Below are 18,215 nucleotides of genomic sequence, written 5' to 3'. Positions count from 1 at the left end.
TAAAATTTTGTCTATACAGCAAGTGTGGCTAATTTGTTGGAAGGAATCTCCTGGTTACGAATACAAATAAATGTGGCTACTACCAAGCGAAGCTACAAAATACTAAATCTACCAAGATAAATCCACTTCTCTTTCCTAAACAGTGACTACTACTGAATGAGGTCTAAGGCAGATTTACCTTTCAGGGTATTTGGAAAGTTCCACGATTTGGAACCGAAATAAATTGCAGAAAATCTGAAAAAATCCCCCTCACTCCTAAATAGTTCCATAGTTAGATTTGCCTTTCAGGGTCCTGGGAAAGCTGCATATTACAAAATCTACCAAGATATAACAGCCCCCCACACTCTCAAATGCACACAAATATAACCCAGACAACCGTTTGTAGCGACAGTTAGTGAGAGAAAGTGCCTGTTCTGATGCAATCTTTCCCAATCTCTGAGAAATCTATCAGATCTTCCTCTTTAGTAATTGGTCATTATAAAAGTGTGTAAGGCTGTATTCACATTCCGTTTTTGTTCTAGGTTTAATGCATCCACATGACATATACGTTAAGTGGCTGCCTCACATGGATGGAATCCTCTTTAGATGGTAGAAAAATGGACAGTTGCCAGGAGCTGCTGGAGATGAAGGATCTGGATAAGTGGGAAGAACTACAACTTCCAACATGTCCAGATTGTTATTATGGGGCATCAGTGGCTATTACATGGAGAAGAATATAAGAGAGCTACAACTCCCAGAATGACCAGACTTGTTGTTAATATGGGGCATCAGCAGACATAGGGGGAAAAGGAGGGGGGGGGGGGGTCTACAATCCCTTGCATGTCCAGACTGTTATGAGGCACCAGTGGACGTTAGATTGAGAGGATTATAATAGGAGAGAACTAAAACTCCCAGCATTTCTCGGATGTTATGCGCCATTAGGGGACATTACAGGGAATGAGTATTCGGAAAGAAATACAACTTTTGGTGGGTGGAATTAAAGAAGGAAGAAAATAATGAAAAAAATTATTATTGGTGTGATCTATAGACCACCCAATATCACTAGAAAGAAGATCAACTATATTCGCAAACGGAGCAGGCGGCACACTAGTGATAATGGGAGATTTTAACTATCCAAACAGATTGGGAACATGGTTCTACCTCTGTTGCAAAAGAGAACATTTCTCAGCTTTTTGCAGGATAATTTTATGGGCTAGTTTGTAGAAGATCCTACTAGAGAAGATGCTCTGCTGGATCTAGTTTCTAACAATGCAGAGCTTGTGGGAAATGTCACTGCCCATAAAAACCTTGGCAACAGTGACCACTATATAATTATATTCCAACTAAACTGTAAAAAAAAAACAACTTGGGTTAATAGGGCAAAAAACACAATTTTAAAAAGGCGAATTTCCCAGGGTTCAGTGCAGCACATAGACTGGGAGCAACTATTGTCACATAATGAAAATAATGGTAAATGGGAGTGCTTTAAAGGTTATGTACATGTTTGGCGGTAATTTTTGTTTATGATTGAATTTTAATCATTTTGGCTAAAAATTATATTTTCAATTGGCCTTTATTAACCACTTAGCGACCACAGGTTTATACCCCCCTAGTGACCAGGCCCTTTCTTACAAATCGGCACTCCACAACTTCAGCGGTTTATTGCTCGGTCATGCAACTTACCACCCAAATGAATTTTACCTCCTTTTCTTCTCATTAATAGATCTTTCATATGGTGGTATTTCATTGCTGCTGACATTTTTACTTTTTTTTGTTATTAATCGAAATTTACCGTTTTTTTTTTTTTAAATGACATTTTTCACTTTCAGTTGTAAAATGTTTAAAAAAAAAACGACATCCATATATAAATTTTTCTCTAAATTTATTGTTCTACATAAAATCTTTGATAAAAAAAATAATGTTTGGGTAAAAAAAAAAATGGTTTGGGTAAAAGCTATAGAGTTTACAAACTATGGTACAAAAATGTGAATTTCCGCTTTTTGAAGCAGCTCTGACTTTCTGAGCACCTGTCATGTTTCCTGAGGTTCTACAATGCCCAGACAGTAGAAAAACCCCACAAATGACCCCTTTTCGGAAAGTAGACACCCTAAGGTATTCGCTGATGGGCATAGTGAGTTCATAGAACTTTTGATTTTTTGTCACAAGTTAGCGGAAAATGATTTTTTTTTTCCTTACAAAGTCTCATATTCCACTAACTTGTGACAAAAAATAAAAACTTCCATGAACTCACTATGCCCATCACGAAATACCTTGGGGTGTCTTCTTTTTAAAATGGGGTCACTTGTGGGGTAGTTATACTGCCCTGGCATTCTAGGGGCCCTTATGTGTGGTAAGTAGTTTGAAATCAAAATGTGTAAAAAATGACCTGTGAAATCCTAAAGGTGCTCTTTGGAATGTGGGCCCCTTTACCCACCTAGGCTGCAAAAAAGTGTCACACATCTGGTATCGCCGTACTCAGGAGAAGTTGGGCAATGTGTTTTGGGGTGTCATTTTACATATACCCATGCTGGGTGAGATAAATATCTCGGTCAAATGCCAACTTTGTATAAAAAAATAGGAAAAGTTGTCTTTTGCCGAATTATTTATCTCACCCAGCATGGGTATAGGTAAAAAGACACCCCAAAACACATTGCCCAACTTCTCCTGAGTACGGCGATACCAGATGTGTGACACTTTTGCAGCCTAGGTGGGCAAATGGAAGTTTTTATTTTTTGTCACAAGTTAGTGGAATATGAGACTTTGTAAGAAAAAAAATAAAAAAATCATCATTTTCCGCTAACTTGTGACAAAAAATAAAAAATTCTAGGAACTCGCCATGCCCCTCACGGAATACCTTGGGGTGTCTTCTTTCCAAACTGGGTTCACTTGTGGGGTAGTTATACTGCCCTGGCAATTTAGGGGCCCTAATGTGTGGGAAGTAGTTTGAAATCAAAATGTGTAAAAAATGACCTCTGAAATCCTAAAGGTGCTCTTTGGAATGTGGGCCCCTTTGCCCACCTAGGCTGCAAAAAAGTGTCACACATCTGGTATCGCCGTACTCAGGAGAAGTTGGGCAATGTGTTTTGGGGTGTCATTTTACATATACCCATGCTGGGTGAGAGAAATATCTCGGCAAAAGACAACTTTTCCCATTTTTTTTTTAGACAAAGTTGGCATTTGACAAAGATATTTATCTCACCCAGCATGGGTATATGTAAAATGACACCCCAAAACACATTGCCCAACTTCTCCTGAGTACGGCGATACCAGATGTGTGACACTTTTTTGCAGCCTAGATGCGCAAAGGGGCCCAAATTCCTTTTAGGAGGGCATTTTTAGACATTTGGATCCCAGACTTCTTCTCACGCTTTAGGGCCCCTAAAATGCCAGGGCAGTATAAATACCCCACATGTGACCCCATTTTGGAAAGAAGACACCCCAAGGTATTCAATGAGGGGCATGGCGAGTTCATAGAATTATTTTTTTTTGGCACAAGTTAGCGGAAATTTTTATTTTTTTTGTTTTTTTTCGCAAAGTCTCCCTTTCTGCTAACTTGGGACAAAAATGTCAATCTTTCATGTACTCAATATGCCCCTCACGGAATACCTTGGGGTGTCTTCTTTCCGAAATTGGGTCACATGTGGGGTATTTATACTGCCCTGGCATTTTAGGGGCCCTAAAGCGTGAGAAGAAGTCTGGAATATAAATGTCTAAAAAATTTTACGCATTTGGATTCCGTGAGGGGTATGGTGAGTTCATGTGAGATTTTATTTTTTGACACAAGTTAGTGGAATAGGAGACTTTGTAAGAAAAGACAACAAAGAAAAACAAACAATTTCCGCTAACTTGGGCCAAAAAAATGTCTGAATGGAGCCTTAAAGGGGGGTGATCAATGACAGGGGGGTGATCAGGGAGTGTATATGGGGTGATCACCCCCCCTGTCACTGATCACCCCCCTGTAAGGCACCATTCAGACGTCCATATGTTCTTTGCGGATCCACGGATACATGGATCGGATCCGCAAAACACATACGGACGTCTGAATGGAGCCTTACAGGGGGGTGATCAATGACAGGGGGCTGATCAGGGAGTCTATATGGGGTGATCACCCCCCTGTCATTGATCACCCCCCTGTAAGGCTCCATTCAGACGTCCGTATGTGTTTTGCGGATCCGATCCATGTATCCGTGGATCCGTAAAAAACATATGGATGTCTGAATGGAGCCTTACAGGGGGGTAATCAATGACAGGGGGTGATCAGGGAGTCTATATGGGGTGATCAGGGGTTAATAAGGGGTTAATAAGTGACAGGGGGGGGGGTGTAGTGTAGTGGTGTTTGGTGCTACTTATTATTGAGCTGCCTGTGTCCTCTGGTGGTCGATCCAAGCAAAAGGGACCACCAGAGGACCAGGTAGCAGGTATATTAGATGCTGTTATCAAAACAGCGTCTAATATACCTGTTAGGGGTTAAAAAAAATCGCATCTACAGCCTGCCAGCGAACGATCGCCGCTGGCAGGCTGAAGATCCACTCGCTTACCTTCCGATCCTGTGAACGCGCGCGCCTGTGTGCGCGCGTTCACAGGAAATCTCGGCTCACGTGAGATGACGCCAATCGGCGTTAGTGTAGCCTGAGAGCGCCGCAGCAATGACGCCTTTCGGCGTTAGTGTGGCGGGAAGTGGTTAAAATATTGAGCCATTCTGTCAAAGGGTTAACAGTTTTTCTAATTGTGTGACTGGAACTTTCACTTTGTGCCATCATCTTATAACCCTTATATCTAAACTACTAAAAGGTCATAAACACTGGCTACTTTCACACTCGCGTTTTGTGCGGATCCGTCATGGACGAATCCGTTCAGATAATACGACCATCTGCATTCGTTCAGAACGGATCCGTTTGTATTATCTTTAATGGAGGACGAATCAGTTTTCTATTGTGCCACTGAACGTTTGGCTCAGTTTCATCAGACGGACACCAAAACGCTGCAAGCAGTGTTTTTGTGTCAGTCTCCAAAGTGGAATGGAGACTGAACTGATGCATTCTGAGCAGATCCTTTTCCATTCAAACTGTAAACAGATATGTTTTGGACCGCTTGTGAGAGCCCTGAACGGATCTCGCAAACGGAAAGCCAAAACAAGTGAAAGTAGACTTATTTAAGCCACATTCTTATCAGTAAGATAAGGATTGAGCTTTAATGAGTGTTTATAAGGTCAGAGAGCAGAGATGAGAAGTCTGTCTGCTCCCCAAATGACGGAAAAGACAGAAAATCCACAGGCAGCTAGTACAGCATCTCAGCTATATACAAAAAAAGGATTCCATATTTAAAAAAAAGAATTTGAAAAAAGTACTTTTAGCTAAAAATAAGTACAATACAATAATAATAAAAAATTGCCCCTAAAAGGTATACAGCGCTTTTAGCCTCTTAAAGCCAAGATGACGTACCTGTACGTCATGGACTGCACTGCCTTAAAGGGGTTATCCAATACTATAAAAATGGCCCCCATATGCCGGGCCCCTCGCAGTGAATATACTTACCCCATTCCACTCCTGGTCCCCGCACCGCCACTGTTGCTTCACCCCGTGCGCGTATGAAAACATCCGGTGTCGGGGGAGAGAGCAGCCAATGGCAGGTGGGGACAGGGACAAGCTTCCCTATCGTCACCCGCGATGCAAGGGAGGCTCGTCCCCGTCACCGGATGTTTTCATCTGCGCATAGGGAGAAGCAGCAGCGTCAGTGCGGGGACCAGAAGCGGCATGGGGAGCGAGTTAAGTATATTTACTGTGAGGGGTCCGGCATATGGGGGACATTTTTTATAGTATTGGATAACCCCTTTAAGCCACCATGACGTATATGTTCATCATGGCAGCAATCTGTCACTATGCCTGTAGACAAGGTGACAGCGCGGAGATCCCGGCTGTTACACACAGCTAGGGATCTCAGCTCACTGGCCGGGACCAATGAGGATGGTCCTGAATCGGTGATCGCTCCGATTGGCTAGTCTGTAGATTGACCCGCCGGTAATATATTTATATCCCCGCGGTTCGGGATCAGAACCACGTAAAATGTGTAAATTAAGTGCCTTCAGCGGTCCCCCTCCCAAACTCTCTCAGGATGGCCGAGCAGTAGCAGAGTGTCAGCTGTAACATTCTACTGTAGGGTGCATGGGGGGCTTCAAATGGGACATGGTGTCTAAATACCAGTCCTGCAAAATCTGCCCTATAAAAACCATCTGGTGCTTCTTTCCTTCTGCATCCTGCTGTGCGCCCATACAGCAGTTTCCGACCACATATGGGGCGTTTCTGTAAACTGCAGAATCAGGGTAACTGATATTGAGTTTAATTTGGCCGTTAACCCTTGTTGTGTTACAGGAAATAATGGATTAAAATGGATTATCTGCCAAAAAAGTTAAATTTTGAAATTTCATCTCCATTTTCCTTTTATTCTTGTGGAACACCTAAAGGGTTAACAAAGTTTTTAAAATCAGTTTTGAATAACTTGAGGGGTGTAGTTTCTAAAATACTTATGGTTGGTTTCTACTAAATAAGCCCCATAAAGTGACTTAAGAATTGAACTGGCCCTTAAAAAGTGGGTTTTGGAAATTCTTAAACATTTTAAGCATTGCTTCTAAAATTCTAAGCCTTCTAAAAAATAAAATCACATTTACAAAATAATGCCAACATAAAGTTAAGTAGACATATGGGGAATGTAAAGTAAGAACTGTTTTGTTAGGCATCACTGGCTTAGGCCTCTTTCACACTGGCGTGTGCGCCCTGTTGCCGTATTGCGAACCACATTTGCGGATCCGCAATACACGGGTGCCGTTCCGTGGGCATTCTGCATCACGGATGCGGAATGGAACCCTACAGAAGCACTACAGAGTCCTATCTTTTTGAGGAACGGCCGGATCGCGGACCCACTCAAGTGAATGGGTCCGCGATCCGCTGCGGCTGCCCCACGGACTGTGCTCGTGCAGGCCGCAATACAGCAACGGGGCGCACACGCCAATGTGAAAGAGGCCTTAAAAGCAGAGAAATTTAGAAAATTGCAACTTACCAAATTTTCGGGAAATTTGGGATTTATTTTATAAATAAAGGTGATTTATATTGACTCAAATTTACCACTATTATGAAGTACAATGTGTCACAAGAAAAAACGAGATTTTTGTGAACTCCCCTGTAAAATCTCTTTCTGGCTTAGTTCATTGAGGGGACACAGGACCGTGGGTATAGCTGCTTGCTGCCACTAGGAGGCGACACTAGGCTGAAAAGTGATAACTCCTCCACTGCAGGCTATACCCACTCCAGCCTGGAGAGAGCATATCAGTTTGTGCCCAAGCAATAGGAGTAGGAGGAAAAAAAACAAAAACATACGGTAAACAACCAACAACTGACAAACGTCAGTTGGATGGTACCAGAACTGAGGACCATACTGGCCTACCAACCGCCATTATTGGCGGCAAACAGAACACTGGGTGGGAGCGGTGTCTCCCAATGAACTAAGCGAGAAAGAGATTTTACAGGTGAGCTCACAAAAATCTCGTTTTCTCGCTCGTATCATTGGGGGACACAGGACTGTTGGACGTCCTAAAGCAGTCCACGGGGAGGGAAACAAATCACAGGCCCATGGAGAAAAACGCCCTTGAGGATGCGTAATCCGCTGCCGCCTGCAAGACCTTGCTGCCCGGAGCAGCCTCCGTTGATGCTTGAAAAGAACCTGGTAAAACTTGGTGAACGTGCCGGAAGACCAAGACGCTGCCTTCTACCACTAGAAGCAATGCCTGGAGTAGATTAACCCGAGAAGTGCCGACCGCTGGTCGGGCAGGCCATAACTCCGCTGGCCGGTGCCATGTCTTAGGAGCAGAGTGCCCAAGCAACTGTCAGGCAGACATACCTGGAAAAACATCCCTTTGGAAGTCGTCAGCTATGAGAAGGACCTCCAGGAAAACCAGGTAAAAGTCCGTACAGCGGAAAGCGCTAGATATCGACCAGCAAATCTCAGAGGCGAAATTAGATGTCTGATGGAGAGCCCGCTCATTAAAATGCGAGGGAGAAAGAAGAGAATACCATGTCTGAGATGACTTGGAAAGCGGCGACTACCTTCTGCAAGAAAGAAGATACTGGGCGGAGCACTGCCTTATGCAAATGACAAAAGAAAAATGTACGTACAAGAAGGCGTTATTAACTCGGAAAGCCGCCGGGTGGAAGATCCCGCCACCCGGAATGCCGCCTTCCTAGAAATAAAAAGGAGAAGAAGTCGTCCCAGTGGGAGGGCTTGTTTCTCACTGAAACGCCTCCAGCGATCCACAGGTCGTTGGGACGAAGCCGGCTGCTGGCAGCAACTGTGGAAGCAGAACCAAAATCCAGGTCCGCAGGATCCTCCTCTGGTTAAAAGAACACCCCTTTAGGAAGCGATAAATTGGTAGACTAATATGCCCCTAGAGCCTTCGGGCTTGTGGTGAGATATTTAGCGAGAGAAGCTGCTTGAGAAACTACTGAGAAAAAAATTCCTGAGCCAGGCATGCCCAACTGCAAGCCAAAGAACCAATACCTCGGATACAGGTAGAAGCAAAAAACGATGTGAGCATCACCGGTGATGGAAAGCCCCATAAGTGACATATATTGACCATGCAGAGACACTGCCTGGAAAGGCAGATGACCAAGATAAGAGAACTCTTTGTGGAAAAAAATAGATCCCGTATTCCACAGCCGTACAACCAATTGCTACCAGTCGAGTAGACCGAAGGGGAAGATGGCCTCCACTTTCCATGGTCAGCCATCCAGCTAGAGGAAGGACAAGAAAGAAAAGGGTGTTCCGTTCCAGGAACGAAACCCCTACCAGTGGTGGCAAGGCGTGACAGACACCCGCTCTGCCCGGCGTGGGGGGACGCGTAGTCCACCCCCGGAATGAGCAGTGAAAGGAATGACCACCATCGGCTTGAGGTGACACAGACAGTAATCATATATGAAGAAAGGTATCACTGTAGTGGTAGACGAGTGCCGCAGGGACTAAGCTACCCAGTAGAGCGCACCCAAAGTAAGGTGCTGATAGCTATGGCATTTACGCCAATGCAAAGCCCGAGTTGACGACAAAAGAACAACAGTTCTCAGAGCAACGGTCAATTAACAGTAGTGTAGACCATTAAGAGGCCAGGGCTAAAGCCCATTGCCATCAGACTGGCACTCTACAGAATCTCTTGGTAATGCAATACACAGCCTGAGGAGGAGCCCATACAAGGAAAGCCACAAGAGTAATGCTAACGCCATACTCCAGCTGAGGAGGCGGCCACACCGTAGAGGATACAGTTTCCAGAGTCAGAAGAAACAGTCATCTGACGAAGGAACTGTGCAGTAGGAACCCTAGCATGTAGTGGAGGTGCAAATACCCCTTGTACAGTAGGAGCTACAGCATGCTCCGCCAGCGTAAAACTGAGGGAGAGGCCTAAGGATACCCAGAAGTAGCATGGTACCATGCTGTATCAGTTAGGTAGAGCCATCCTGAGGCACTCAGTCTAAAAAGGGGGCTGAACAGGAGCAACCGCCGATGCAGTGCCAGGGTAGAACCCCTACCTGAGGGGGGCTGTCCCACTGCAGCGACTACGATCTCCGGCCCTAGTGTGAAAACTTCCCCTGCTAGTAGCCACAGTATCCAGTGGCAGTATCCATATACCACTAGATCAGTGCTTCTCAATTATTTTCTGTCATGCCCCACCTAGGAAGAAGAAGAAAACATTTTGCGCCCCCCCGCGCGACTGTAAATAGTATCATTTGTCTATAAAATTGTTATAAGTACACCTCTGCATAACACTGTATCCTTATTAACTTATAAGAGAATAAAAAAAAAAAAGAAAGAAATGTGGATCGGACACACACTTATGGGGGGATCTGTGGATGACGGACACTTATGGGGGGGATCTGTGGATGACGGACACTTATGGGGGGGATCTGTGGCTGGCACTGTTACAGGGGGATCTGTGGCTGGCACTGTTATATATGTGCCATCCACAGTGCCCCCCCAGCCCATAACAGTGCCATCCACAGATTCCGTGTGCCCGCCGCCGTTTAAAGTTATTAAACATGCCCCCCTCACTCCTAATAGTACCGTATATCCGAATTTCTTCTGTATAATGCCGGCAGGCGGGCGTCCCTCAGTGATGTCACTTCTCTGCGCCGCCTGCTTCATTCATAAAGCAGGCGGCGCAGGCACGTGACATCACTGAGGGACGCGCCGGCCGCCCGGCCTGCCTGCCAGCATTATACAGAAGAAATTCGGATATATGGTACTATTAGGAGTGAGGGGGGCATGTTTAATAACTTTTAATTCAATAATACATTTTATATTAGTATACCGGAGGGAGCGGTGGGGCTATAGTACAGTGACCGCACCGCCCCACCGTTATTGCCGGCCCCCAGCTCCTCCTCTCAGTCCCTCCCCCGGCCCCCGCTCCGTACATTGCGTCCAGCGCCTGCGCCGGCCTCTGATCAGACGGGAGATAAGCGCTTCCACAATGGAAGCGCTCATCTCCCTGCCGCATATTACACTGCGAGCTGTTGGCCGCCCGGCGCCCCTGTTGCTATGGCGCCCTGTGCGGCCGCACAGCCCGCACACCCCAAAGGCCGGCCCTGAACGAGCCCCCCTTTACGGAGCCTGGCGCCCCCCCTGGGGGGCGCGCCCCACTATTTGAGAAGCACTGCACTAGATGAAGAGTACAAGGCACCAACGGTAATGACTGTTACCTTGGCTTCCTTCACAGGTGGGCAGTGGCATCTAGTGTCGTGGCTTAGTTTAATTAAAGCATGCAAAGATGCTTAGTGATTTCCAGTTAGTTGTAGAAGGGGGTAATGCCACAACTGTTGAATAGTATTCAGTGGTAGCGCAATCCTCTGGTCAAGGAAGGGGGGTAGCGAGATAATCAGAACCGTATCCAACATAGAAACATAGAATGTGTCGGCAGATAAGAACCATTTGGCCCATCTAGTCTGCCCAAAATACTAAATACTATGGATAGCCCCTGGCCCTATCTTATATGAAGAATGGCCTTATGCCTATCCCATGCATGCTTAAACTCCTCCACTGTATTTGCAGCTACCACTTCTGCAGGAAGGCTATTCCAGGCATCCACTACTCTCTCAGTAAAGTAATACTTCCTGATATTACTTTTAAACCTTTGCCCCTCTAATTTAAAACTATGTCCTCTTGTAGCAGTTTTTCTTCTTTTAAATATTCTCTACTCTTTTACGGTGAGCACTGCACTCAGTTGAAGTGTAATTACTCCACCTATGAAGGGGAGAAAAATATACAGGAAGTACTTTATCCTGAGTTAGCGCAAGTACCTCACCTATGGCAGGGAGTAATGCACCCAGCAGGAACTGAACCCAATGGTAGAGCATTACGCCCCTATGGAAGGGGGTAATGCATATGATTAGTCCTGTACCCGGTGGGAAGAGAAATTCCTCCACCTATGTAAGGGGGGAATGCTTAGGGTAAACACTGCCACCAGTGACAATGCCATAACGCCTCCTATGAGAAAGGCTAATTGCATACGGCCAGTACTGTACCCAGTGGAACAGCAATTCCGTCAACTATGGAAGGGGGGACGCCAATTGCTGGCACTGAGACCAGTGCTAGTGCAGTCAGTCCACCTGTGGAAGGAGGGAATACATAAGGTAAGTACTGTATCCAGTAGTAGTGCAAATGCTGCCTAATGAAGGGGGTAATGCATACAATCAGTACTGCAGGTTAGTATGGATGCAATCATAGAAGATTGAACTGGATTCAGAGTCCGCAGAACTGATCCCCCCCCTTCCCTCAGAACCAACCGGAAGGGAGGGTTCTGAATATAACCCTAGTGAGGAAGGGTGGAGGTGCGGAGGAGACCGAGGGAGATTTCCATTCTGGAAAGCAGCCAGCAGCAGATACATAAATGCACTAGAGGCAAATAGAAGAAAAGGGAACACCGATGCATCAGTAGGCTTAGAAAACCTTTCTAGAAGACTTATCACAAACCAACAACCACCATAGCCCTGGGCAGTAAGGGCAGCAAGCAGCTCCTGACTCCCTCCCAACTATCGAGGCCCCAACTCTTGATTTATGTCGTCACTAGTCCCAGCACAGCAAACAAGAACGAACACACACTTGCTTCAGACGCTCTCTTCACGATTGCCAGGTCTTACTTTCCAAGCCGCAACCTCCAAGATCAAGATCAATGCACTCGAATGCAGGCTATCCAGACCTCAAAACTGAATCAGCAGGATTTGAAAAACCCAGGGAAAGAAGCCACATAAACAAGAGATCAGAAACTGCCAGATGGCCAGGAAACAGCAGGAGCTCAGGGAATGTGTGTCTGCACTCCATTAGAGCTGGGGAAGAACAAGGCATTTTCTCCTATAAGATATATTATAAAGTTCCTCATATATGCCTGTACTATTGATTTGTGCAAAGTTATCTGAAAGTACAGTGACCATTCGAGAGCAAGGTCTTCAGTGGAAAGTGTTAGCTGTAGGTTTAATCTTTGAATAAGGGGCTCATGCAAATGGCTGTATCTGTTTTTGCGGTCCGCAAAACTTGGATATCAGCCCTGTGCGCAGGGCCGTCTTTAATATTGATTGGACCCTGGGCAAAAATTTACTTGGGCCCCCTGTATCCCGCCTTCCCACACCTTAGGCAATCACGCCCTCCACCACAACACACACAAAAAAAATCCACACATCTGGTAGAGTACAGTGAATGACTGTAAATACTTCCAGTTCTGAAGACTCCAGCGGCTCAGGATCAGTGCTCTGGGCAGCTGGGCTCAGGCTGGAAGTGGGCACCGCTATGCCGGAAGGAGACCAGGGCTCGGCTCACCCTCATGTTACAGTGCACCCCAGAGTATGCAGTATAGCACCCTATAGTATACAGCACCACACAGTCTGCAGTTTAGCACCCCACACTATACAGTACCCCACAGTATATAGTAGAGCAGTATAGCACCCCACACTATACAGTACCCCACAGTGTATAGTAGAGCAGTATAGCAGCCCACAGTATACAGCACCTCACAGTATACAACACCTCACTGTATACAGCACCCCAAACTATACACGATACAGCCCCCCACACTATACAGTACCCCACAGTATATAGTAGAGCAGTATAGCAGCCCACAGTATACAGCACCTCACAGTATACAACACCTCACTGTATACAGCACCCCAAACTATACACGATACAGCCCCCCACACTATACAGTACCCCACAGTATATAGTAGAGCAGTATAGCAGCCCACAGTATACAGCACCTCACAGTATACACCTCACTGTATACAGCACCCCAAACTATACACGATACAGCCCCCCACACTATACAGTACACCAGTATAGCACTCCACACTATACCGCACCCACAGTATACAGACCCCCACAGTATACAGTACAGCAGTATAGCCCCCCCCACACTATACAGCCCCCCCCACAGTATACAGGCCCCCCACAGTATACAGACCCCCCCCCCACAGTATACAGGCCCCCCACACAGTATACAGCCCCCCACACAGTATACAGGCCCCCACACCGTATACAGCCCACCACACAGTATACAGCCCCCCCAAGTATACAGGCCCCCACACAGTATACAGACCCCCCACAGTATACAGGCCCCCACACAGTATACAGCCCACCACACAGTATACAGCCCACCACACAGTAAACAGGCCCCCACAGTATACAGGCCCCCACACAGTATACTGCCCACCACACAGTATACAGCCCACCACACAGTATACAGCCCCCACACAGTATACAGCCCACCACACAGTATACAGCCCACCACACAGTATACAGCCCACCACACAGTATACAGCCCACCACACAGTATACAGGCCCCCACAGTATACAGGCCCCCACACAGTATACTGCCCACCACACAGTATACAGCCCACCACACAGTATACAGCCCCCACACAGTATACAGCCCACCACACAGTATACAGCCCACCACACAGTATACAGCCCACCACACAGTATACAGCCCACCACACAGTATACAGCCCACCACACAGTATACAGCCCCCCCCACAGTATACAGGCCCCCACACAGTATACAGGCCCCCACACAGTATACAGCCCACTACACAATATACATGCCCCCACACAGTATACAGGCCCCCACACAGTATACAGGCCCCCACACAGTATACAGCCCACCACACAGTATACAGCCCACCACTATATAGTAGTTTACAGTATATTAACATAACAGCCCCTGTCACCTTTTTCTGATGTAATGTTCACACAAAAAAGCTCCACAGAACACTCCTGGTAGGACCTGTGATGATTTTTATAGCCATGTGACCAGTAATTGCTAGGTTACTGGTCACATGGTGATGATGTCATTAAGGTCCTGATCACAACTTTAACACAGTACGATGCCTGGACTCAGTGCAGGTAGGCACGGCAGCACCCCTGTGTAGCTGACAGCTTGACACCCGGGGCAGTGGCTAGCAGGGCTCAAGAGGCAGCTGCCTTGGGCCCTTCAGGAGCAACTGGGCCCGGGGCAGCTGCCCCTTTTGCCCCTTGGTAAAGACGGCCCTGCCTGTGCGTTCCGCACTTCTTGGAACAGAATGTCCTGCCATCTATAGAACAGTCCTATCCTTGTCCGTAAAAGAGACAAGTATAGGACGCGCTCTATTTTTTTTGTGGGTGCCGCAGAAGAGACATATGGATGTGGACAGCACACTGTATGCTGTCCGTATTTTTTGTGGCCCCACTGAGGTGAATGGGTCCGCATCCAACACGCCAAAAATTAGGACAGGATGCATACAAAAAACATGGTCGTGTGCATAAGCCCTAAGAAACATGTTTATCTCAATGGCAAGGAGCCTCTGGCTGCTTGTCTGACATCTCAGCAAAACTAGAGTTCATATTTTCTTGTAATACGAGGAGGTGGACACATACCTGCTTACTTAAAGGTTTTAACTTCTCTTCTGGAGGTTGTGTGCTAAATGTCATCAGCTCCTAAAAGGATAAAGACTAATGTTGACTAAAGATTACAAATGGTTGGTCTACAAAAAAGCTAAGCATGCAAAGTTATAAAACTATAAACTACATAAAGATTCATTTATAAAAGCATAAAAAATACAGCAGCATTAAAGGGTCACTGAGTTTTTGAAAGTTTTGATCGTGGGGGTCAGAATGCTGAGACCTCCACCAATTGGTAGAACAAAGAGAGCAATGCACTTGCATATCACACACTCACCTCGCTGCAGGAGACTGGGTCAATGGGCCTGTCTCCATTTGTGTGTACTTCTCTCCCCTCATTCAAGCAATTGATGGGGGTTTCAGCTCTCAGACCCCCACTAACTTTTGATATGCTTCTATGATATATCAAAACCTTTTTAACAAGTCACTGACCTTTTAATCACATGACATTTTCAAAATTAATTTTAGAAATTGCCTTTCCAGAAGTGAATAGAGAAACTACATTTGTTCATTACCTGGTTTTCTGTGAGGAAATAAAGCTGAGATTTATTTAACCACTTGTAACGTTTTGAGGGCAAAACGTAAGGCAGATCTCTTGGCACAAACGCAGCCCACTGCACACGGCCTTGGCAGACATCCGCATGGACATACAGGGGAACAGGATCAGAAGGGGTGAATATAAACACTGAAAAGTAAGAATATGATTAAAAAAAAGTGTACCCAATGTCGCCATCATATACACAATACATAAAAGTAGAATGCTCTAAAATAGGCAATTGACAACTTACTGTTCACATTCATTAGATTAGCCTCAAATCTCCTCTCTTGAATGCTACTATTACCAGAAAAAAATCATATAAGCTCAGTTACATGTGTTGCTGCATAAATAAGCATACAATAGGTTGTAAATTCAAAAGCTCACACTAGGCTTAATTAGCCCAAATAGGTTTGAGTCACCTTTAACCACTTAAGGACCACAGGTTTATACCCCCCTAAAGACCAGGCCCTTTTTTACAAATCGGCACTCCACAACTTTAGCGGTTTATTGCTCGGTCATGCAACTTACCACCCAAATGAATTTTACCTCCTTTTCTACTCACTAATAGAGCTTTCATTTGGTGGTATTTCATTGCTGCTGACATTTTTACTTTTTTTGTTATTAATCGAAATTTAACGATTTTTTTTGCAAAAAAATGACATTTTTCACTTTCAGTTGTAAAATTTTGCAAAAAAAACGAGATCCATATATAAATTTTGCTCTAAATTTATTGTTCTACATGTCTTTGATAAAAAAAAAATGTTTGGGTAAAAAAAAAATGGTTTGGGTAAAAGTTATAGCGTTTACAAACTATGGTACAAAAATGTGAATTTCCGCTTTTTGAAGCAGCTCTGACTTTCTGAGCACCTGTCATGTTTCCTGAGGTTCTACAATGGCCAGACAGTACAAACACCCCACAAATGACCCCATTTCGGAAAGTAGACACCCTAAGGTATTCGCTGATGGGCATAGTGAGTTCATAGAACTTTTTATTTTTTGTCACAAGTTAGCGGAAAATGATGATTTTTTTTTTTTTTTTCTTACAAAGTCTCATATTCCACTAACTTGTGACAAAAAATATAAAGTTCTATGAACTCACTATGCCCATCACGAAATACCTTGGGGTCTCTTCTTTCCAAAATGGGGTCACTTGTGGGGTAGTTCTACTGCCCTGGCATTCTATGGGCCCAAATGTGTGGTAAGGAGTTTGAAATCAAATTCTGTAAAAAATGACCAGTGAAATCCGAAAGGTGCTCTTTGGAATATGGGCCCCTTTGCCCACCTAGGCTGCAAAAAAGTGTCACACATCTGGTATCTCTGTATTCAGGAGAAGTTGAGGAATGTGTTTTGGGGTGTCTTTTTACATATACCCATGCTGGGTGAGATAAATATCTTGGTCAAATGCCAACTTTGTATAAAAAAATGGGAAAAGTTGTCATTTGCCAAGATATTTCTCTCACCCAGCATGGGTATATGTAAAATGACACCCCAAAACACATTCCCCAACTTCTCCTGAGTACGGAGATACCAGATGTGTGACACTTTTTTGCAGCCTAGGTGGGCAAAGGGGCCCACATTCCAAAGAGCACCTTTCGGATTTCACTGGTTATTTTTTACAGAATTTGATTTCAAACTCCTTACCACACATTTGGGCCCCTAGAATGCCAGGGCAGTATAACTACCCCACAAGTGATCCCATTTTGGAAAGAAGAGACCCCAAGGTATTCGCTGATGGGCATAGTGAGTTCATGGAAGTTTTTATTTTTTGTCACAAGTTAGTGGAATATGAGACTTTGTATGAAAAAAATAAAAATAAAAAAAAATCATCATTTTCCACTAACTTGTGACAAATAATAAAAAATTCTAGGAACTCGCCATGCCCCTCACGGAATACCTTGGGGTGTCTTCTTTCCAAAATGGGGTCACTTGTGGGGTAGTTATACTGCCCTGGCATTTTCCAGGGGCCCTAATGTGTGTTAAGTAGGTAAATGACCTGTGAAATCCGAAAGGTGCTCTTTGGAATATGGGCCCCTTTGCCCACCTAGGCTGCAAAAAAGTGTCACACATCTGGTATCTCCGTACTCAGGAGATGTTGGGGAATGTGTTTTGGGGTGTCATTTTACATATACCCATGCTGGGTGAGAGAAATATCTTGGCAAATGAACACTTTTCCCATTTTTTTATACAAAGTTGGCATTTGACCAAGATATTTCTCTCACCCAGCATGGGTATATGTAAAATGACACCCCAAAACACATTCCCCAACTTCTCCTGAGTACGGCGATACCAGATGTGTGACACTTTTTTGCAGCCTAGATGCGCAAAGGTGCCCAAATTCCTTTTAGGAGGGCATTTTTAGACATTTGGATACCAGACTTCTTCTCATGCTTTGGGGCCCCTAGAATGCCAGGGCAGTATAAATACCCCACATGTGACCCCATTTTGGAAAGAAGACACCCCAAGGTATTCAATGAGGGGCATGGCGAGTTCATAGTTCATGTTTTTTGGCACAAGTTAGCGGAAATTGATATTTTTTATTTTTTTCTCACAAAGTCTCCCTTTCCGCTAACTTGGAACAAAAATTTCAATCTTTCATGGACTCAATATGCCGCTCACGGAATACCTGGGGGTGTCTTCTTTCCGAAATGGGGTCACATGTCGGGTATTTATACTGCCCTGGCATTCTAGGGGCCCTAAAGCGCGAGAAGAAGTCTGGAATATAAATGTCTAAAAAATTTTATGC

At 45.0% G+C, this 18,215-nt stretch overlaps 1 protein-coding gene across 1 annotated transcript in view; it reads right to left on the bottom strand.

Moving 5' to 3' along the window:
* WDR75 (WD repeat domain 75) overlaps positions 1-18,215 on the bottom strand; it is a 343,006-nt gene that overhangs the window by 55,288 nt on the left and 269,503 nt on the right. The window contains exons 17-18 of the mRNA XM_040441253.1: positions 15,450-15,619; positions 14,911-14,970 (exon numbers count right to left, since the gene is read on the bottom strand). Coding sequence (XP_040297187.1) covers positions 14,911-14,970; positions 15,450-15,619 — 230 coding nt within the window. The remainder of the gene's footprint in view (positions 1-14,910; positions 14,971-15,449; positions 15,620-18,215) is intronic.

The sequence above is a fragment of the Bufo bufo genome, chromosome 7 (assembly GCF_905171765.1).
Source record: "Bufo bufo chromosome 7, aBufBuf1.1, whole genome shotgun sequence".
Classification (NCBI taxonomy): domain Eukaryota; kingdom Metazoa; phylum Chordata; class Amphibia; order Anura; family Bufonidae; genus Bufo; species Bufo bufo.
This window is presented reverse-complemented; position numbering and strand designations above follow the sequence as displayed.